The 23911-nt window shown below is 38.3% G+C and overlaps 1 protein-coding gene across 1 annotated transcript in view; it reads right to left on the bottom strand.

Annotated features, from left to right (window-relative positions):
• The window catches only part of LOC128738718 (plasma membrane ascorbate-dependent reductase CYBRD1), a 140402-nt gene extending 117958 nt beyond the window's left edge, over positions 1–22444 (bottom strand). Inside the window, exon 1 of the mRNA XM_053834044.1 lies at positions 22357–22444. Coding sequence (XP_053690019.1) covers positions 22357–22427 — 71 coding nt within the window. The 5' untranslated portion in view covers positions 22428–22444. The remainder of the gene's footprint in view (positions 1–22356) is intronic.
• Between the last annotated feature and the right edge of the window lie 1467 nt (positions 22445–23911).

Below are 23911 nucleotides of genomic sequence, written 5' to 3'. Positions count from 1 at the left end.
AAAATATTTATGCAAATGTTGTGGCATCTGGAGGATCAAGAGGGAAATAAATTAGGATGGGATTTTCCTTTACCTACAGAGGTTGAAGATGAGTGGCGAGTCTTTCACGAGCAAATTCCGCTTCTGAACAATTTGCGTATTGAGCGTTATGTTATGATATGTAGTACGGTGTGTGTGTACAAATCCATATGTTTTCCGATGCTTCTGAGAGGGCTTTTGGAGCTTGCGCGTACATGCGTACCAAGGACTCGTCCGGTACAATGAAGGTTACTATTTTGTCATCAAGGTCAAGAGTTTCACCGTTGAAAACACGATCAATCCCCAGACTTGAACTTCGCGGCGCATTAATGGCAGCTGAACTATACTTGACGGTGAGAGAGTCAATCAGGTGTTCTATGGAAGCTTTCTTTTGGACGGACTCATCTACAGTACTACGGTGGCTATTGGCAACGCCGTCAACTTGGACAACATTTGTGGCGAATCGTGTATCCAAGATCCAATCGCTGACTGAAAACTGTCACTGGAATCATGTTCCTGGGGAACAAAACCCGGCCGATCTTATTTCAAGAGGAGTTGCACCGGAAAGTATTATCAACAATGAATTGTGGTGGAAAGGACCTGAATGGCTATCCAAGAATCTGACGTATTGGCCTAAGCAACATAATCTGTCATCTGAAGGTACGGAAGAAGAGAAAAGGCGTGTTGTACTGGCGGTGCACAGTGGGGCGACTCCATACAAATGCTGGCCAAGCAAAAAAATCTCTTTAAATCAAGGATAATATGTGGTTCTTAAGTAATTTTGGGGTGCTGAGCCCGAATTTCAGGTTTATTTTGCATTAGAACGTATATTTTTTGTGTTAGGGAGAATTTTCAACTTTTTTTTCAAGTATTTTTTAAGTATAATGACGTATAAGAAATGAGGGTCATTTAGAAAACTATTGCAGATGGATTTTTATAGGATAAAACATTATATAAAACAATACAAAGAAAGTATGAGCTTTAATAATTAACACAAAATCCATAGTCCAATCCATATATCCAAGTTAATATTAATCAAAAATCAAAACTTTTCCCCTTATTAGTTTTCTTATTCTTCTTTATCTCCATCTTCTTCTTCTTCTTCTTCTTCTTCTTCTTCTTCTTCTGTAGAATCACTCGTTTTACGTTTCGTCTTCAATAGTAATATAGCGTTCTCAGAAAGATTTTTCTAATTACATTTTTCCGTTTCGAAGAAGCTATAAGCTTTATCAGGAGAAATAAGAAGACGAATAATTCTATCACGATTTGTATTTTCACACTCATTTTTGCATGTGAAATATTGTCTTGTATTTTTATCACTATTTTTAGCATAAGGTAATGACCTTATTTTTGTGAGGGTCAATACCGGTGTAGTGGCTAGCATTCACGCCTCTCACACCGAGGATTGTGGTTCAATTCCCAAGCCCGCAGAAGTCACGAATGACCCGAGTTGTTAAAGTGACTATAATTAAACAAAAAAAACTTATTTTTATGCTTCTTCTGTCATTCGTCCTATCAGCAATATAGTTGTCTAGCTTCATTTATGACCGCGAATTCAAATTCTTTGCATTGCAGTGGACGTATTATATGAGGACTATACCCTGAGATAAAGGTTTTTGGTATACAAACAATAAGTTTCGAATTTTTCTGAAATAATGTGTTCAAGAACTTGCTATAAGAAAATTTCTCAACCTTTCAATTAATTTCTTATCTATACCCGTGATTTCAGAACTAATACCAGGATTGGCATAAGATCTACCAGCTGTATTTCCGTCATTATTATCGCTGTATCCTCCAGATTTCCTCCAACCTCTAAAATCTAGTCAATATGCAATATGGACCATACATTCGAAGCAGCTTATCCAACTATGTAAAGGAGATATCCCATAATTAAGATATCCTGCGTTTACTTTGAGTGTTTGCATTTTGTCTATATTGTTGAATTCTGATATAGTAGCCTTACAAGCGTAATATCTGTGCTCTGCGCTACTCTGCGCTAAATGAGACTATATCCATTTGAAAGCTCATATTTTACGCTAACTTTTACCGGTAGTGTCAATAGTGGCGAACCTTGGCTTCAAAACTTTTAAGCGTGTTTTACGCGAAAATATGGCACTTTTTTAATGAAAATTAAAATTGTGGCATACTATGATAAAATTACTGCATACTCAATCAATGGGCTTTATTCAGCACTATTTTTTGAAGAACTTTTCCTTAGACACCGTTGAAATCCGAGCTACCATTAGACCTCTAGCATGTTTTGAAATATTGGGTTATTTTTCAAAAAAACACTAAAGCATGCTGAGATAGCATACTTTTAAGATTCATAGAAAATTCAAATTTTGTCATATTGATCTAAAATTTTGGATTTGAACACTTCAATAGTATAGAATCACAGGAAAAATACAACGGAGAGTCGAAATGAACTTTCATTTTTTGGCTGCTGGCCAGCGATTCCCCACTGTGCGGTGGTTTCAGAAAATCCCAGCTTCATCGAATGGTATCTAACTCGTTTCTCCAATTTCAATACTGTTGTCCGAAGAACGGCATACTGGCTTCGTTATCTGAATAATAAGGGAGGAAAGCGACAAGGTGGTCCGTTAACAACAATAGAGCTTCAACGAGCGGAATCCAAGATCATACAATTAGTGCAGGCAGAAGGTTTCCCTAATGAACTAAAAGCACTGGCACTGGGGAGAGTGGGTACCATGTTCATCACCATTACGCTGGTATAACCCATTTATAGCGGAAGATGGTTTATTGAGGGTCGGGGGAAGGTTAGGGCATTCTAGAGAATCTGATGATGCAAAGCACCCCATTGTGCTTCCTGCGAAACACTTGCTCACAGAATTGCTTTTCAAACACTATCATCTTAAAATCATGCACGCAGGTCCACAATTATTGTTGAGTACGGTTCGGCTTCGATACTGAACCTTAGGCGGAAGAAATACTGCAGGAAAGGTGTGTCATCAATGTTTGCGGTGCTACTGTATGAGTATTTTTTTGAAACGATGGTTCTACAATTGATGAAGGGACGGTAGGGGAAAGAAATGGAAAATTTTTTGGTGAAGGAGGGGGGGGGGGGGAAGAGCGGAAAGGAAAGGGGGGGGTATTGGTAGCTATGCTTGACAAGTAGTCATTTTGACTCCTACCTTTTGTCCAATGCTGGAAGGTGCATGAGTCGAATCAAGCTGTAATCTGAGATTACAACCGGATTCGAACTCACAACACCCTCCAGGGCATGTGGTTCGCTGGTACTTGTACCTTTGAACCATAGAGGCGCTGGACAAAAGGAGACCGCAAAATCCACTTCTCAAGGATAGCGACGCGTTTTGGTTGGGTTATCGACACATATTGTGCCGCTTCCTGCATCAATTGCAGATTACCACCGAGCGAGAAGTTTTAATCTAACTACTATTTACTTTCAGGACGACGACACTATGCCGGCCCTTACGACTTGCAAGGTACTGCACGTGACGCTGTTCGTCTGTCAGCGTATGTTAGCCGCGTTTCTCAGCGCGGTTTTTCGAGGGAAGGCCCGTTCCTATGTAATAGACTAATCTCAAGTTTTTAGTCTTGACCTTGGAATGTGGTCATACATATATTAATATTTCCCCTTTCCTTTCCGCTCTTCCCCCTCCTCCTTCACCAAAAAAAATTTTCCATTTCTTTCCCCTACCGTCCCTTCATCAATTGTAGAACCATCGTTTCAAAAAAATATTAATATATGTATGACCTCATTCCAAGGTCAAGACTAAAAACTTGAGATTAGTCTACTGTATGAGACCGACGCTGATTTACCGGCATCGAGAGTTACGGCGGCGAGACCATTTTCGACTACAGGCATCAATTATTTTGGGCCGGTGTACGTTAGATCAGGATACCGGCGAACCGCAGTAAAGGCATACATATCGGTGTTTGTCTGCTTTGTGACGAAGGTGACACACCTAGAATTGGTCAATGATCTTTCGACGGCACGGTTTATTCAGGCTTTGCGGAGATTCACGTCACGTCGGGGAAAATGTGCTACATTGTGGTCCAATAATGGCACTAACTTCGTTGGAGCTAAAAACCAGATGCGAGAGCTGCTGAAAATCCTGAACACTAAAGAACATCACCAGAAGGTTGCCAAGGCGTGTGCGGACGATGGAATGCAGTGGAAGTTCATACCCGCTGGAGCTTCCCATTTCGGTGGCCTCTGGGAGGCTGCTGTGCGATCGGGGAAAAACATCTTTTGAAGGTGCTAGCGGACATGCCAGTCTCCTACGAGGATATGACGACCCTTCTTACACAAGTCGAGTGCTGCCTGAACTCGCGGCCTCTGACCCAGCTTTCGGATGATCCTGATGACTTGCGGCCACTCACACCAGGTCATTTCCTGGTTGGTACTGCTCCCCAATCAATACCATCAGCAGACTACACTGACACAGCTTACGGGAGACTAAAGACATGGGAAGCTGTACAGAAGAGGTTGCAAGACTTTTGGCGGCGGTGGAAAACCGAGTACTTCAATCAACTACAAGGGCGCCTTAAGTGGTGGAAACCACCAGTTGGAATCAGGCAAGGTAGCTTAGCAGTGATTCGCGGTGACAACCTACCGCCAACGAAATGGAGAATGGCGCGAATCATTTCGACCCACCCGGGACCAGATGGGGTGGTCCGAGTAGTCACTCTACGAACAGTGGATAGACCGGTTGACAAAATTTGCATCTTACTGGTTGCAACGGATGACGGAGATCTCAATGCAAACGAAACGATCAACTGACTGAAACATGGGTTGTTTCAGGGGGGAGAGGATGTTGGTGAACCACCCTATGGCAGCTACGCTTATCCCCTCGGTGCGGCAAAAGTAGCCAAGTCCCAACATGAGAGCTATCAAAGCTGCTGACAGAAGTACATTCTACACATTAACCCATTATGACCCAGCGTATGATATATCATACCTCGTCTTCAAAACCTGTTTACTGCTGAATTTCAATAGTTAGCATTGTTAATATATCACTGCAAGAGAGATAACACATCAATCTGATGTGTGTGTGATATAATTTGTCAGTTTTTGTCATTTCGTCTGTATTTTCAACAGTGCAAAGTTGTGACAAATGGCGGAAAAAAAGTTGAAAAAATGGCGAAAAAATTTTTGTCTCCAAAACGCATGAAAAAGTCTACATTTAGCGACGAAACATTACCTGACATGTAAATTAGTATTTATATGTAAAGTCTATCACAAAATTCGATAAGAAATCTGTAAAAAACTTTGTAATTTGTTTGTTTGAAACTGAGCCTATAAAATATTTAACCTGCGATATTTTGGCCTTGAAAGCATTCCAAATGACGATTTTGCGTTTCCCGATACATTGGAGCCATAATATAATAGATTACAGAGTTTCACTTCATTTGGTCTAAATTTAGGTATACCCGGGTCATAATGGGTTAACTAATCATTAGCATTGTGAGACCATATATAATATTAATTGTTTTTTTGTACATGGAAAAATTAAGCGTCCGTCCAAAATCTATAAAAGGACGACTTTCTGACTAGTTAATCAGTATTCTTTGTTAAGTCGAGTATAATAAGTAGAATTAATAAATGTTTAAAGAAGTAGAGTGTTGGTTTAAGTAAAAACCCGAGTGAACGTATTGCTACCCGGGTGATCACATCCCAAGCAAGCGGAGGATTTATTTCTGACTACGGAATTCTATTGGCCTTCCTTTGACGGCCTTGTCATCCCACACCAAACCCATCCGAACCTTATAGAGCTATCGTACAAAGTTATTACTGTCGGAAATAGCCAGTATCGAACATGAACAAATACTTATCATGCGACACCTCAAATTACACCAGAATTTAAAAACTAGATTACTGACAGTCAGATCAACTACCTAGCGCCACGTTGGTTATATATGGACAAGTTCCGGCGACTTCCGGAAACACCCAGACTAGTGGCCAGTTTTGTCCATAAACAAAAACTTATCGTGCGGCACCTTAAAGCACACTAGAATTTAATAACTAGATCAATGAAAGCCAAATTTGCTATCTAGGCTCAGGTTTGGTCATATCTGGACATGTTTGAGGGACTCCGGAAAACCCTGGGAAGTCAAAAAAACAATGGGGTACATTTTTGATAATAAAGACATGTTCGGAATTGGCCATTGTGGTTCTGGGTACTCAATTTGGCTTACTTGGATCTATTTAAAAGGTTTAGTGTAATTTAAGGTGTCGTATGATGAGTTTGGGACGTGATGTTGGGACGTTTCGAGCTGATCTAGTTATTTAATTCTAGTGTCATTTAAGGTATCGCACGATAAGTTTTTGTTTATGAACAAAACTGGCCACTGGTCTGAGTGTTCTCGGAAGTCCCCGGAACTTGTCCATATATAACCGGCGTGGCGCTAGGTAGTTGATCCGACTATCAGTGATCTAGTTTTTAAATTCTGACGTAATTTGACGTGTCGCATGATAAGTATTTGTTCATGTTCGATACTGGCTATTTCCCACAGCAATAACTTAATCCGGAACATTTCCGGTTAATCCCAATACAGCGTAAAACTCCTAAAATGTTCGGCAATGGGCATATGTTGCATAAAAAATCAATACCGGCTGTGATTTACGTTCATTTTGGAAGTGTCATTGAACTTTATATGAGCAATCTGTCCTTTAAAACTTCAAAAGGGCGCAACTCAAAAATTCGTCGATCGGTTTTTTTAAAAATTGGATCAGGGGTGTAGGATGGCAATACAAGCCAACTGGCATTTTCCGTTTACATGGCCTATTTTATTTTTTAATAACGATATTTTGAACACTGTGCGCTATTAATCTACTGTTCCTCTGGCTCTACATGGTCTAGTTTTCGTGCGCTTGGGCTACTCTGGTAGCGAGATCAACTTTACTGTAAGGTAATACACACAAGTATATGTCCGGCCGAAGCCAGAGATACTACGCCCCTAATCAAGAAAACCGATGATTCCAGAATTCACGACACCCCGCAATCATTAGCAAACTGAGCAGTTTATCCTGAATCCATGACAGGGTGGCAACTACCTGGAAAAACCTGGAAAACCTGGAATTATCAGGGAATTTTTAACAAAATCAGGGAGTTTTTCAAATAACCCCAATTATCGATTCTTTGAGTGGTCAAGAACACTTAGAAATAGATAAAGAAGTACGGCACACAAACGATAGATTGGGTTATCGATAATTAGCTCAGTGTTTTGCAAAGGGCCTTATTCTGCAAGGCAAGTGAAGTGAAATAACAAATTTAGTTTGCATTCACTTTGCGCGGCGTTAGTCAAATCGAATCGAATGACATTGAAGTTTCAGGACGGACATTTTGCGGCATGTGACACAATTCGCAGAACATCGAAGTGAATGACAGTGGCATCGCAGCGAAATTCGGTTTTCGAGAAAAATGTTGGAGAAATTCCACTGACTCACGGCAGTACATAACTGTTGTACTGTTGTAACAAGTTGTAACCGAAAGGCGGGTGTAGCAACCCTACCTTCCACGTTACGAATTTATGGCTCTATCTTGGACCCGGAAGTATAAATCCCGAAAAATTCATGCAAAGTGAAATAAGCCGCGTTGGTCAGAAAGTAGAACAGCCACCAGCGGTAAAGCGAATTTAAAAATTAGCTCAATTAAACTGCTTTTTTGCATGGCTTATGGCTCGAAGAACGAAAATTAAACATACGAACATTTCCGCGTGACTGGCAGGAAAAGCACCACGGCAATGGGCACTAAAACTCCGCTTGCGTCTGAGTTTGCGAATAAACTTGCGCGGGAAAAAGAACAGATGAGGAACTCACGGGAGGAGTGTAATTTGCTGGTCGGCAGAATAAGAAAAGGGATTGAAAAATTCGCCTAGGGAAATAGAGTAGGTGAGGAAATTTTTCTCAATACCTCGTAGATTGATAAACAATTCAAATGTCAATGATTGTAACACATTTTCAGTTAAAATTATATCGTAATATGAAACCTAAAATTTTATTTAACACCGGGAAAAACCTGGAAAAATCAGGGAATTTGGTTTTTCGTATCCAGTTGCCATCCTGCATGATCTCCGGCTCTCCTGCTGCCCGTTACCACATGCTGCTATGCATCTATGCCATTCGACTGCCCTGCTTGTGAACTTCTGCAACGCTGTAGGGGAATGTCGTCGTGGTTGGGCCACGTTTTGGAATTCGCCCATAAGTTACGTTTCAAAAGGAATTTTGGAAATCTAATAACATCGTTGCATAGATCTAAGAATAAGGTATATTCCCGGAAAGTTTTAAGATGATTGCTTGAAAATTAAAAAAGTTATAGTCATTTACGTGAAGACAAAAAATGTTGTCATAGTCGGGCCATGTTGTACAGGTTGGGCCACCGCAGAAAATCTAAGACATACGAATTGAAATTCTATATAGAGACATTAAAAGAATGAATTCCATGAAGAACGGCTCATATAGGTACAAATACGCTATTTTTAATTGCATTTTTGCGAAATTTTGGCGATCTTGTAAAATCAATATTGCTCCAATCGCCTTTTCCGTAGTGTACAACTACAATGAAAAAGCAACAAAAATCTAGGTTTTTATCGTATTAATTTTGCTTTATTTCATCACATTTTACTTGACAGACATTCTCTAGCGATTATTGCACTTCTGCGCTTAAAATTATGGTGGCCCAACTATGACTACTCAAGTGGCCCGACCTTTACAAATAGGGTTGTTGATATTATGTCGATATTTGATATTATCGATTTTCCACCTCCAAAATATCGATAATTGAGGCCGATATTGAGCTGACCGATATTATCAATATTTTGATATTTGCGGCCGATATCGGCCACGATATTGTCCTTACCGTTTTTAACAAAACGCGCTGCAAAATGGTTTGGCAGCTTGAAATCGTCGCAGGCAAAAGTGGTTGTGAGTGAGTTAAACGAATATATCTTGTTTGGCTAGCGAATACGCTGTTGGATTACAACAAAAACGTGTGTGTGCATTCTGCATCAAGATCATAAAAAAACCTCACTATTTCGAGCGATTACGTAGTTTTAAAGAATCGTGGTTTTCGCAATATCGATATTTTTTTCAGGATATCAACAACTCTATATACAAATAGCGCTTTTCTAGTATTTAACCTTAACCTTCCCAAACTCCTTACTGGAGGGGCTTTTTCTATAGTCTTCGTGTGCAGCACAACACACTACATGCATTTTCCAAATTTATCTCGATAATTGCATTTCATGAATCATTTGTTGGAGAAAAGTTCATTGCGCCTGGAAAACTTTTTTTGTAAGATTTAGTCACTGAATTCAGCACGGGTGTTTTGAATACACGATTGAAACTCACAATATTGTGAAAAGCTAGCTATCACAGTAAGAAGTTTTACAATGTTTGTAGCATAGATATCATGAGTTACTAAAACTGTAAAATCATGATGGCCCGACCATAACAGTGGCCCGAGGATAACGACAATACCCTATTCTTCCGGCTCTACAACGACCAGACGGTTCTAGTCTATACCAAATCATCGAATTCAACATACCGATATAAATAATCATCAGGCATTCAATTTATCCTTTCACATAATGATATAAATAATGAATTGTGATAGTTCCTAGTTCACCGCACTTCCTTAAAAGAGCAATTAAGCACACAATATACGAAGTGATTGCTAAAATTGTTACTCATAAGTAGCACTAATAATTTGATCAATAATTATTTAAATGCTAATCAGCAGCTAGAGCTAAAATGACCCACAATTGTGTGTGACCCATGATTGTGGACTGACTGTACATGTATTGTGAAACTAAAGAGATTGAAGGTTTTGTGCCTATTGGAGAAAAGGCTTAAAAGAAGCTTCACTCCAAAGGGCTTTCAGTTCCTAGAAGAAATAAAATTAAATTAAATTAAAGTCGAGCAATTGAATCGAGCACTAGTGTCGGGCAGAAGAATTTAGCAATCCAGTCGAGCTGTCGCGTCAAACAGTTAAGTTGAGTAAATAATTCGAGCAGTTCAGTTGAGCAGTTGAATTAAACAATCTAGTCGAACAAAAGTTCAGTATCAAAAGGAGCGCCGACTAAGAAAAAATCTAAATATAAGCTGTTGATAAAGTAAATCAAATGACCTTTACAAATATTTACGCACACTAGGAGAGAAAATATTGCACGCAGTATGTTTTTATTAATTTTACTGTTGAATTAGGATTTTGAAGAATAAGGAACAGATATTTAAAAATATAGTCAACTTAATTATAGTTGTTCCTGAGAAATAAAAAATACTCAATATTTAGTGAACGGGACACAACACTAATAGTACAACCGGACAACGGATAGTACAACATATTTCCCGAAACCGGTCGGTTTAAAAGGTAAACTATCCGTTTTGTAAGAACTATTAAAGCCCAGACACAATGCATATAGATTTTACTACGTTGCGGTAATTTGACAGTTTTTCCATGGGTTTTCTGTCAAATTTCCGCAACGTAGTAAAATCCGTATGCATTGTATTTGGGCCTTTAGTGTTGTGTCCCGTTCACTAAATATTGAGTTATCGGTTCTTACGTTGGCAGGCATGAAAAAAGTTTTTGAAGTAAATAAAAAATAATTATTGTTGCAATAGAAAGGCCAGGTCCCGCCGCTAGGTGGAATTATTCGGGTTTTTAAATTAGTTATCAAAGTTGGATTTCTGTTTTTATGAAGGTCAATATCTATGTCGTTTGTATTGGGCGGCTTTTTAGGAGTGAGGTCAAAATGAATTCCTTCTATAAACGAAATATAAACAAAATTTATTCTCTAACCTTGATTGTCATTCTCCATTTTAAAAATTTTGATTACACGAACTATGAAACTTTTGCGAGCGTGATGAATAACCTTCAAAAATGAAAGTGAAATTTGTAAGTAAAATCAACTCTGCAACTTAACAGTTTGAACGCTTGTAATAGTAATTGTGGCGCTTTCCCAAGCCAACTAATATTTGTTTATATAGCGGAAGGCATCTATAAACAATTCTAAATAAGGTAAGGTAGTATAAAATGTCCCCCTTAAGAATAAATGGATATATCTCAAACAGGCCCAAGAATCCCAAGAATAAGAATTTCCCAAGAATAACGTTACAATTACGAATATGTGTTACTTTTTTAGCTGAAAATCAATTGAAACTGTTTGCTTCCTTTAATATTGCGGAATAAAAATGCTAGGAATTATTTAAAAATAGCATCTAAAATTTGGGTTTCTCGTTTGTGCGGGCAACATGCCTCAGCTGCAGTATAATATGCTCCACGTTATGTTTCGACTATTTTTGAGATTGATATGCCTATACTATTTTGTGGAAATTTAAACTTGTTCAGATATTCTCAAAACATTGTGTTTTCACATAAAATAGGCCTAGTTTCGGTGTCCTACGATAACTTTTCTTTTTTGCATGGGGCATATTATACTGCAGCTGAGGCACATTGCCCTGCATAGCTAAGTAACTTGGAATTTGGACGTGGTAGATAAATTATTCCTAGCACTTTCATTGTACATTACTAGCTGGGGCTAATAGTGGTAATAGACGGTCACTCATATCTATTTATCAGTATTTATATCCAAATTTGCAATAGGGCATATTGCACCATCGCAAGTGGGGTATATTGGCCGCATTCGACATGTTGGGAAAAATATTAAATCTACTATATAAAAATGGATTTCTGTCTGTCTGTCTGTCTGTCTGTCTGTCGGGATGTTCTTTATAGAATCAAAAACTACTGAACCAATCGGTGTGAAAATTTGCATGTAGAGGTTTTTGGGGCCAGGAAAGGTTTTAGTTATGGTTAGAAACCCCTCCCCCCACTAAGAGGGGGGGCTCCCATACAAATGAAACACAAATTTCTGCATAACTCGAGAACAAATCAAGCAAATAGAACAAAATTTGGCATGTGGGTGTGTTTGGTGACAAGAAATTATTCTATGGTAAATTGGGACCCCTCCCCTCTTTAGAAGGGGAATTCGGACTCCTCTCCCCTTTAAGAGGGGGGGCTTCCATACAAATGAAATACAAATTTCCTCATAACTCGAGAACTAATCAAGCAAATGGAACTAAATTTGGCATGTGGGTGTTTTTGGAGACAAAAATTTTTTCTATGATGAATTGGGACCCCTCCCCACTTTAGGAGGGGGGCTCCTATACAAATGAAATACAAATTTCCTTATAACTCGAGAACTAATCAAGCAAATGGAACCAAATTTGGCATGTGGGTGTTTTTGGAGACAAAAATTTTTTCTATGATGAATTGGGACCCCTCCCCAATTTAGGAGGGGGGGCTCCCATACGAACGAAATACAAATTTTTTTATAACTCGAGATCTAATCAAGCAAATGGAACAAAATTTGGCATGTGGGTGTTTTCGAGGGCAAGAATATTTTTTATGGTGAATTAGGACCCCTCCCCACTTTAAGAGGGGGGGCTCCTGTACCAACAAAATACAAATTTCCTCATAACTCGAGAACTAATTAAGCAAATGGAACCAAATTTGGCATGTGGGTGTTTTTAGAGACAAAAATTTTTTTTATGATGAATTGGGACCCCTCCCCACTTTAGAAGGGGGGGTCTTATACAAATGAAATACAAATTTCCTCATAACTCGAGAACTAATCAAGCAAATGGAACAAAATTTGGCATGTGGGTGTTTTCGAGGGCAAGAATATTTTCTATGGTGAATTAGGACCCCTCTCTACTTTAGGAGGGGGGGCTCCTATGCAAATGAAAAACAAATTTCCTCATAACTCAAGAACTAATCAAGCAAATGAAACCAAATTTGACATGTAAGCGGTTTTGGAGGCAAGATTTTTTTCTATGGTGAATTACGACCCCTTCCCCTTTTAAGAGGGGGCTCCTATACAAATGAAATACAAATTTCCTTATAATTTGAGTACTAACCAAGCAAATGGAACCAAATTTGGCATGTGGGGCTTTTAGGGGGCAGAAATTTTTTCTATGATGAATTAAGACCCCTCCCCTGTTTAGGAGGGGGGCGAACTAACTTGAGAACTAATCAAGCAAATGGAACCAAATTTGGCATGTGGGAGATTTTGGAGTCTTGAATTTATTTTATGACAGTTAGAGACCTCTCACCCCTGTGGTAGGGGGATATGGACTCTCATACAAATAAAACAGATTTTTTTGCGAAACTCAAAAACTAATCGAACTCTAGAAATTCGAGACTCTTCCATAAAACATCAATAACAATAACAAGACCACAAAAGCTATCTATAGTAACACTAGATCATTCAGGACGAGACGGCCGCGAGTGTTGCCGGTGACCCGTCGTCGGAAGCGCCGCCCACTGGGGGGAGGCAACTCCCCGCAGAAATCACTACTGTCTAGGTTTATTTGTTTTCCTAGGCCTACCTGGGTTTCCTGGAACGAGCGACAGCGAGTAAGGAGAGGATCGCGAAATGGGACTTTCCACAAAAAAGTTTTCCGTGAAATGGTACATTCCACTTTACGTTTTTCGCAAAATGATATTCGGCGAAATGTTGTACAATCATGGCGAATATTACTATCCGCTTTCTGGCTATGCAATGAGGGGACAGGGGAGTTGTTTTCTACTTTACTGTATAATTTGTATATTAAACTACCCATTCCTGGTAACTAATAAGCATTAACATAAGCAGCAAATCAGCGTATCTGGCATTTTATACTGCATGTTGTTGTATATTATGTTTTTGACTGCATAGGTGTTGTAAATTGGCATCTAAAATTGTATTCAAATTCTTCGTGTCGGTAATTAGCTGTAAATTAGCATTGTCAGCACTATAAGAAGGTTATCAGTAAAGTAGCTGTATATTTTTCCAAAATAGCATTTAATTAGCATTTAAGGCGACTTTAATGCTTATTAGCCTACATTTAAATAGCATTGGTGATGCTTATTAATTACCTGGGATGCTTTCATAGTTACGTAACTGAATCATCTAAGGTTGAACTCCTCAGAAACTTGCAAAACTCGAGATTGTGACAAAGATCATCCAAGATTCATGATTTATGTACAACACAGGTTAATTTGTGGCAATACGAAGTTTGTCGGGTCAGCTAGTAATTACATAAACTAAGCGTTTTCACCTGGTTTTCGCCTGAGATAATGTTTTAGAACTTCACTTCACGCAATCGAATCGTACCAACCTTATATGTACAGATTTTAACCACAAAAGAGCTTACGGTAACGACGCGTCGCGACGCAAAGAATTACATCGGAAGCTGTTAGAAGACAAATTTATTTTTCTTTTGGTTTGACAGCTAATGACAACTGTCAATCTTCCATAGTAGGTTGGTTTCATCGATTTTTAAGGTTTCTCGTTAGTTTTGCATTTTAATTTATGCTAGTTTGCGAATAAACGAACTGGGACGTATTGCCCACCTGTGTCACATTATACACATGTCCCCTACATAGTACGTATTCCCGATTATAAAAAAGTAAACAACGATTTTTGTCTATGGCTCAACACATTGTGAGACGTTTTCATTTCTATCTCGGGTGTGAAATGCGGAAGGCAAGCCTGGTTTCTGGACTAAATGACATTAGTTCATCCCACAGGGTCCGAAGTATCACCCAACCTTTATTAACATTACCAACCACTGTAAATATATCATTTTCTATATGGGAAGCGTTTGGTACGAGAGGTCCACGCTTTCTTCTTTTTCCCTGAGTTGAATGAAATTAGGTATTATTTCTAGTTCTATTTGATTCCTTGGAATTCTCTCTGTGATACGTGCTGCACAGTTTGCCTGGCCGATGACAAGAAAAATGATTAATTCGTGTGATAGTCATTTTCCAGGATGCTTTCAAGAATTGGTTGCTTTAGTATGAGATTAACTTGGATTAGACTAGATTAGGTTAGAAGACGTGTTCATTTCTATCACAAACAACAAGTAAGATTGTGTAACAAAGGTTCCTTTCATTAAATCGGGTTTTTACTAGATTTTACTTGGAAATGCTCAGATGCGAACGGCAAAAGCAGACAAAACTTTGCTATACGAGCGATTCTCCAGTTGCAAAATATCGCTTCATGCAATAAAAGAGGATGTTAGTGTACAAGCAAAATGCATCAGCCGTTACTTTTAAAGGTTTTGTTTCGATCGATGTCTGTTTGCCTTTCATTAAAAACTTTTCAACAAAAAGACTGCCAAAAGTCGAAAGACAGTAACAGTAATGCTATCTGCCGGACTAAAGTAACAGCGTACTAAAGTAAAGATAAAAGTAATTAGTGTACGTACACGTATGTTTCTTAGAAATCACATGCACGAAAACTTGTGTGTAAAAATTACCGGCCTTGCATGCAGCTTTTTCCACCATTACATTCACGTAGAGTTTGAACATTTACAGTCAAGTCTTTTTTTACACGATTTATATTTTTCCATTACTTATGAACGGTGCAACTTAGGGACTATTTACAAAATGCGTGACGAATGTCGGGCCTCTCCTAAATGTATTGAGAAATAAATGAATGGTCCCTAAGTTGCTCCGTTCTTAATATTCAGAAAACAAACCGTGTGAAAAAGTATTTGAGTGTATCGGAAAAGGTACGCTAGTGGTGCTCGTCATTTGCATGGATGCGAGGAGAGCTTCCATTCAAATCTTCTTCATGGGATGTTTTTGCTTTTATGTTCCCTTTCAGAAGTGGCTTTGTCAATTGAATTTATTAGTCTCGCTTCTGAAGGCAAGTCTGCAATCAGAAAGCTAACACCAGTCACTAAACTATAATACCGCAAATACAAGATAAGGATGTTACTAATTTAGAGACCGGGAACAAAATATGTGTTGCTGCAGGGTCGTAAAAAGGTGGAAACATATAATTATGCAGCGAAGAATTTGTTAGCTTTTATGTGACGATAAGATTAATCTGTATATCGCTGCACAAGAATAGTCTTATTACGTATCAAGTTGTATACATTTTTTTTTATCAAAACTGGAGTTTGGCAATTCCCGGCAACGAATGAAAATAATTGCATTCGTTATTCAACATCTTGGAGAGAGACGCAAGCTCAGTAACAGATTGATTGTTTTCGTTCTATTTATCATACAAAAAATTCAAATAACACCATTTAAATCAATTCAGTGTGTGCGGGTTTGTGAGGAGTTTAAAATTCAATCGCAAGTAAATACGCAAATTAATGTTTTCCTGACAGTTATCATCCAATTCGGGGCCATCTATAAAATACGTCTCGCTCATAGGGGGAGCGACCCCCCGGCACGTCGCCATTTTTCTATGACCGCAATCTAAAACGTCAAAACGCTGGGCCGGAAATCATTTCATAGAAAATATATGGAGCGGCCATTGTTGTTTGGGGTAGGGTTGCCAAGTGGCCGGTTTTTGGCCGGCCCGACCGGTTTTTCACCTGCAAAGCCGGTGGCCGGTCAATCCTGCAAAAAAGCCGGTTTTCCGACATAGGAAGCCGGATTGGTAGTCTTTTCCTGATTTGTTAAATTTTCTGATAAATTTATTAGCAATCCTGAGCAGTGGATCATTGGAAATAGCCAGCTTTACCGTGACAATACTTTGCTTCTGGCGGTAATATACATTAAATTGTCCACCAGCACCAGAAGCAATTAGTTGTCTCTTCTAGTATCTTCAATAATTTGGTTCGACGACTACCTAAATAATAATTAACGCACATTACACATTCCAGGCAAATCTCTAGTAATATGGTGCAACAACCCCCGCCCCATCCCCCACCCCCCCCCGCAGTGTTTTAAGGCAGGACCGACCGGCTGGTTTTTGAAATTTTCGAACTTGGCAACCCTAGTTTGGGGCCCCTCAGTATGGGGGTTCTGTCAAATCATATGTGAGAGTGTATTGATGACACCGGGCTGGGGGGGAGGTGGTTGACAAAATTGTGACGATTTGTGACGTAGGGGGGAGAGGGGAGGGTATGATGTTGTGTGACACGAAAAAAATTTCAAATGGAAAGTTTATTCGTAGAATTATAATTTACCTTTCAACTATTGAAGCCTTCTGTAAAATTAATGTACTGATGCATTTTAACACAAACAGTTAAATTTTTTGAATGACAACTTTTTATTTTCAACATATCTGTGAACAGGACACAGATATTCTTCAAGTATGAATTCTCCATTACAGAACACTCCAGGCTTTACAGAACGTGCTGTACACTACGGAGAAGTTCCTTGAGTACCGTTCTGTAGTAACCTAATAGTAACCGCACAAACTCATGAGGGGCTACTGGTTACTACCAGAGAGTAAGGGAAATGCTTCCCTTCGATATTCGCGCTGAACTCAAACGATGAACATAATATAATTTTTTCGTTTATCGACTGATGAACATATGGACCGAAGTCCATGGCTGGTTTTCAGGTTCTTTCGTATAATCTATACTGTGCCTCACTTGGTGTGCTGGGGACTATATTTCGCATCTCAGGTAATGTTGAATGAGCACAAAAAGTATACAAACTTATAAAATCTGTCAGAAAAGTGTATGAAATGGGGAAGGCTACTATGAAAAAGCGCCCAACATAGCTCTAGCCATCCCAAGCCCCTACCTAGCGCCTCGCCATTAGTTCATCCCTAAGGGTCCGGAGTATCACTTAACCTCTGTTAGCAAAGATAATCCCAACTTATCTATGTATATGGGAAGCGTTTGGTACGGGAGGTTTACGCTTTCTTACTTCCCCTTAATTTCAAGGAGTTTAATGGAATTAGATATTTTTTCTGGTTCCACTTGATTTCTTGTAATTCTCCCTGCGGTACATGCTGCGCAGTTTGCCTGGCCGTTGACAAGAAAAATGATTGATTCAAGTAACCGTCACTTTCCAGGATGCCTTCAAGAATTGGCTGCGTTAGTGTGAGATTAGATTAGACTAGAAAATAATAAAATCTGGCAGAAAAGTTCTTCACAGGCGTGTTGCTGCAAACACAACAACAGGTAGTCCTGTTTCTTCCAACCGGATCGACAAATTGGAGTGGATGGATGAAAATGACGTGGACTAAACATCAATTGACGGTACATCAGCGAAACTGATGTGTATCCGATTGTAACTTTAATTTTTTATTTTTTATTTGATGAATTAAATTGATAGATTGTAATAAAACCTGATTTAATCCACCTAGTGGTGAAAGGAATCTTTGTTATACGGTCTTACTTGCTATTTAAGATATAAATTTAATTTTAATTTATTAATCTTCGACATAAAGAACATCGCACAGACATAAAACTTATCTAACTAATTATATATTACAGATTCTTAGCCTAAATACATGTTTTGACAATCCAAAATCGAACAAGTAATAAATATCATTAAAACGACTACAGCAAACTTCCAGCGGGTTATTCATTCCATAATTAGTCCGATGATGCAATTGTCGAAAAAAACTCACTTTGGCGAATCACTCGGGAAGGCACATTGAAGCGTACTTTGCTCAGTATATCCGCACAGTCGATGTTACGATCTTACGTTCCAAGCTAGTTGCTGCCATGAGGTAGTCAAACACAATTGGTGCACGTAACCTGGTGAATGATATTATGCAGCATTTGTTCACGTTTGCTTCCATTCCGTTCAGACTGCACCAATCCATGAGCGTGTTGATATCCGATTGAAGTGCGCAATAATCTGTCAGCGTCGTAATTACTCGGTAGAATTTGAGGTCGTCAGCGTATAATAATTTTGGCGACTTTAATTTCCAACATAAATCGTTAATAAATAAAACAAACAGCAATGGCCCCAGGACGCTGCCCTGAGGTACACCGGACTGAATTTGGAATGGGGTAGAGCAGACACCGCAAACCTTCACTGTTGAGCTCCGATCCGTAAGATAAGACAGGATCCATTGTGTTATCCATTCGGGTAACCCTATTCTTTTGAACTTCTCAACCGCCAGAATATGTGGAACCTTGTCAAAAGCTTTGGCGAAATCGACATACACCGCGTCGATCTGTTGTCGTTTTTCCATTTTGTCCACAAGAGTCGAAACGTAACTTAGCAAGTTTGTTGTGGTCGAGCGTTTTTTCATAAAACCATGTTGATCCGTAGCAATTATGGATTTAACAGATTGGTACAGTTCATCGTGCACCATACTTTCAAACACTTTAGGTAAACAGCTAAGAATGGAAATCCCACGGTAGTTCTCCACCTCGTTAAGAGAACCAGATTTGTGAATCGGTGTGATTGAGGCAGATTTCCAAATGGTTGGAAAGTACCCCTCTGCGATCGAACGGTTAAATATGATACTGACAGGGTACGCTAGAGCACTAGCACAATTTTTTACGAAGAACGGTGGCAGCTCATCAGGACCGGGTCCTTTTGATCCATCGATGGATTGCAGCTTAAGCAGGACATCGTGGGGCGATAAATTCATTCGAAGCATATTTACATCATACTGCGGAATACTGTCCAAGTACGCTTCAGACAAAGGTGGTGAGTTACAACAAATTGACACGTCTTCGGAACATAATTCAACTATTGGTTAACGTTGCGTAGTGTATTGGTTTACATAAAATTTTTGGAAATTGAACAAGTTTACAAAATTTGAACAGAATAGAAGCACTTATAAATTTCATAAAATTGCTGAGTAAGTTGTTACTAATGTGGGTACGTGCAAGTGAAAGTAAGTTGTAAGAGGAATTATTATTCTTTAACATATACATTGCGTAGTAAAGGACTAGTTTATAGATTTTTGAACTATGCATAATTTCCTGTAAGGCCATTCTATTTGATTCACATCAATAAAGTTTTCATGAATAAATTTCATTAATTTTTATTAATCTTCGGTTACTCACGCTGGTTTATTTTGTACAACACGTGTAGGTTTTTGAATGCCATATTGTTATAAAATTACAAATCGTTGTTTAACTAACGTATATTCTTCAAAAAACTTGTTATAAGGGGCCGTACACTAATTACGTAAGGCATAATGGGGGGAGGGGGGGTTCTGCCAAGTCTTACAAAATCTTATTTGGACAGGAGGGGGGATTAATCATTTCTTACGTAAGATTTTAATGCACGAAAAAAATATGATGATTTCACATTTTTTAATATCAACTCATGTTACTTGTTTCAAAAAATTTTAAATTGATGAGTTAAGCTGTGAAGTGTCAAAATCCTTCATGCTACAAGCAAATGCGTAGCAACCTGCTGAATATTTTAGCCTTGCCCACAGCAGTCGACTTACTTGTTCCAGAGCCATCTGATGTCATCGGTTTATGCTATTATTCCAACATATTTCGTTGCCTATCCTAATTCCGCAAGGCAGCCGCAAAAACCCTTATGATACCACGAGAAACATTTTTGTTTAAAAGTAGCTTATTCAACTAAAGTATAGCTGTACCAATGGAACAAGTGCTTGATAAGCTACTATACAATTCTTCTGTTCCCAAAGATCTTACCTGCCGCGTGTGACCAGAGTGGGGTCAGTATTTTGCTTCAAAGAAAACCGTGAAAGGTCATTACAGACCTGTACATTAGACGCAACGCAGTGCCAATAATAAGATAAGACCATGTCGCGTGTCATCTAGAAGAGGCAAAGAAGTTCTTGGTATGCTACTTGATGAGGACACGTGTTCAGAGGATGTAGAGTAGATCAATGCGAATTATGTGAACGCTACTGTGTTACCTGACTCACTGCGAATATGCGTTGTGTTCACGGGATCGTGTTGGTTCGAAAGATTTCGAAAAATATCGCCCTTGTATCGAAAATACCGTTAATTTTGATCACTAAAAAACGTACTTGAACGTTATATTTCAATTACCAGTAGTACGCAATAATTGTATTGTGAAACTGAATTGTTAGTTATGCAACTTTTTACAAGTTAAATGCAATAACAAAAGCACAACTTATAAAAAATCGTTTGTTATCGATATTACCTGCATATGCGTTATAAACGAATAAAACGGCATGGTTACGTTTTATTTCAATAACAAGTATATTCGCAGTGAATCAGGTAAAACACTTGTGAGATTCTGAGTATATACCAACATCTATTGACAACCTCAATGCTGAAATACATTCTGTTCGTGAGCGGGCTATGAAGCGATTTACGACAGATAATTGATGTTGTTTTTTTTATGAATTTGTTTGAACTTTGTTGACTGTTTCAATATTCTTTTAATGTCTAACTTTTTAAATAAAACTTGAACTTTGATGTTTCAAAAAATCTTACTAAGATATTTTACGGGGGGGAGGGGGGATAGGCCAAAATCTTACAAAATCTTATATAGGGGGGAGGGGGGGGGTTCAAAATTGAGGAAAAAGTTCTTACGTAATTATTGCACGGCCCCATAGAAAATTTTCTTGCCCTCGAAAACCTTCACATGCCAAATTTGGTTCCATTTGCTTGATTAGTTCTCGAGTTATGAGGAAATTTGCATGGAAGCCCCCCCCCCCCCCTCTTAAAAGGGAGAGGAGTTATAATTCCCCTTATAAAGAGAGGAGAGGTCTCAATTTACCGTAGAATAAATTCTTGTCACCGAAAACACCCACATGCCAAATTTTGTTCTATTTGCTTGATTAGTTCTCAAGTTATGCAGAAACTTGTGTTTCATTTGTATGGGAGCCCCCCCCCCCTCTTAGTGGGGAGAGGGGTCTCTAACCATCACTAAAACCTTGCCTGGCCCCAAAAACCTCCACATGCAAATTTGCACGCCGATTGGTTCAGTGGTTTTCGATTCTATAAGGAACATACGGACAGACAGACAGAAATAAAATAAAGCGGATAGCAATTAAATATTCCCCATTATTACAAACCATTTCGCCGAATACCATTTTGTGGAGCACCACTTCTCGGTTGGCCATAACGCGAAATATAGAGTTTCGCAGAATATTATTTCGCGAAAAACCTTACGCGGGATGTACCATTTCACGGAAAATCGTTTCGTAGAAAGTACCATTTTTAAATGCTATCCGCTTTATTTTATCAGGCTAAGCAATGGGGGAGTTGTTTTCTATTTTACTGTGAGAAAAATTTGTATGTTAAAACACCCATGAACTCCTCAGAAACTTGCAAAACTCGAGATTGTGATAAATCCGTCATTCGAGTTTCAGGATTTATGTACAACACAGTTTAATTTGTGGCAATACGAAGTTTGTCGGGTCAGCTAGTATACAATATATATATATATATATATATATTATATATATATATATATATATATATATATATATATATATATATATATATATATGTTCTATATATATAGAATGTCAGCAACATGTTTACCCTCCAAAATGTCCATGAAACACCAGCGACACTGGCATTCTATATATATTGATTATACTCAAAATATGAATAGCATTCCTCAATAGCATTGAGAAAGATAGAGCTCATCTTAAACCATTCATGATTGTTATAAATAATATACTTACTTTTCATCAGGTGGAGGTGGCATGTCATGATTACTTGGACTTCGGGGTGGCGTTTTCTCCGCTTCCATCATAGCAAGTGGAGCCTCAGGCATTGGGCTCACAGTAGCACCATCCATTTTAAGCTTTATTTTGACGTTTTTTTACCACAGTGTTACGTAAATGAAAAAACGTACCGTCCGTTCTATTACAGTAAACTCGGCTAGACAATATGTCACTATTATTGTTGATATCAGCTTATACGACCTTAACGTCTGGTGTTGTCGGAGAGGATTAAATTAAAAGTTTTTGATAAAAGCACAGTTCTCATTGGTTATGAAAAGAATTACGATCGTTATAAGAAAAGTAGGCTCATGATCTGAGATATAATTTAATACGTGAAAATTTTCATTATTAATTGTTAAACCCAAACAAATCAGCAACTTAGAAATTTCAGGTTGCTTAAAAGTGGTAGACTGAAAGCGCTTAAAATAACATAATTCTTGACAGCCGCCATTGTACCCCTTATTTATTTATATTTTCTATGTCCGCAATAAAGTCAGCACTGCGTTGATTAAAATCGCCAAATAGGGTAACTTGCCTATTGTTGCCCACCACCGAATTGTTGCCCTCTTTTCGGTTTTTCAATCATATCTGCGAATATCTATATTATCGCAGCACTCCAAACAATCAAAGCACAAATATAAATAATAACCTTCAAATGTGTGTAACATGATTGTTAGGAAACAAATATTTGGAATAGAATACCTCATAAAATCCAACTCTTAGTATAGCCAAAATACGTCGAAAGCTTCCAGTTTAGATTAAGAAATCACTCATCAAATTTAAACTAAAGCCATCTCAACAAGAAGCAAATTTACCCCACATTACTTTCTATGCATTTCAAAATACCCGCAATCATAATGTTTGATTAATTTAATAACTATATGTTTCTATTTTTGTGTTGTAATGCATAATGGTTAATAAGGCCATTAGAAATATTTTATAAAGTTTTTGTCCTTCCAGTGTTCGGCCACTGAAGGGGGGGGGGGGGGGGCGAAAAAAAACATAGTAAATTTTTTATTCGCGCAAAAAAAACTTGGGTTTAAGCATTTTTATTTAAAGATTAAACGTGAAAACCGTATCTATTCTTGCTTATAATATATACCTTATTATTTTCTATGCAAAATTCTATGAAAAAAAGCAAAAACGAAGGAAAATTTTTTTTGGACGATTTTCGGAAATTCCATTGTTCGAATTTCTATTTCTGTTTCGTATTAGAAGCGTTAACTCAACTCGTACACTCATTTTTCGAGTTTTTCAGATAATTGATTTTAAAAAAAAATTTGACTCATATCCTACAATTTATTTTTTGCTCCCCCCCTCCCCCGCCATCGATTTTTCAAGCCAATTTCCAAAGGGGGGGGGGGGGGGTGACAAAAACTTTAAAAATGATTTTCAATGGCCTAATCGGAAAAAAATTAGGATTTTGTGTCGCTAAGCAAGGCCCTACTTTACCATTCTTAAATGATCCAACTCTTATTGAAATTTCACCACTGTTTGGATGTCTGATAACAAT

Source organism: Sabethes cyaneus, chromosome 2 (assembly GCF_943734655.1).
Source record: "Sabethes cyaneus chromosome 2, idSabCyanKW18_F2, whole genome shotgun sequence".
Taxonomy (NCBI): domain Eukaryota; kingdom Metazoa; phylum Arthropoda; class Insecta; order Diptera; family Culicidae; genus Sabethes; species Sabethes cyaneus.
This window is presented reverse-complemented; position numbering and strand designations above follow the sequence as displayed.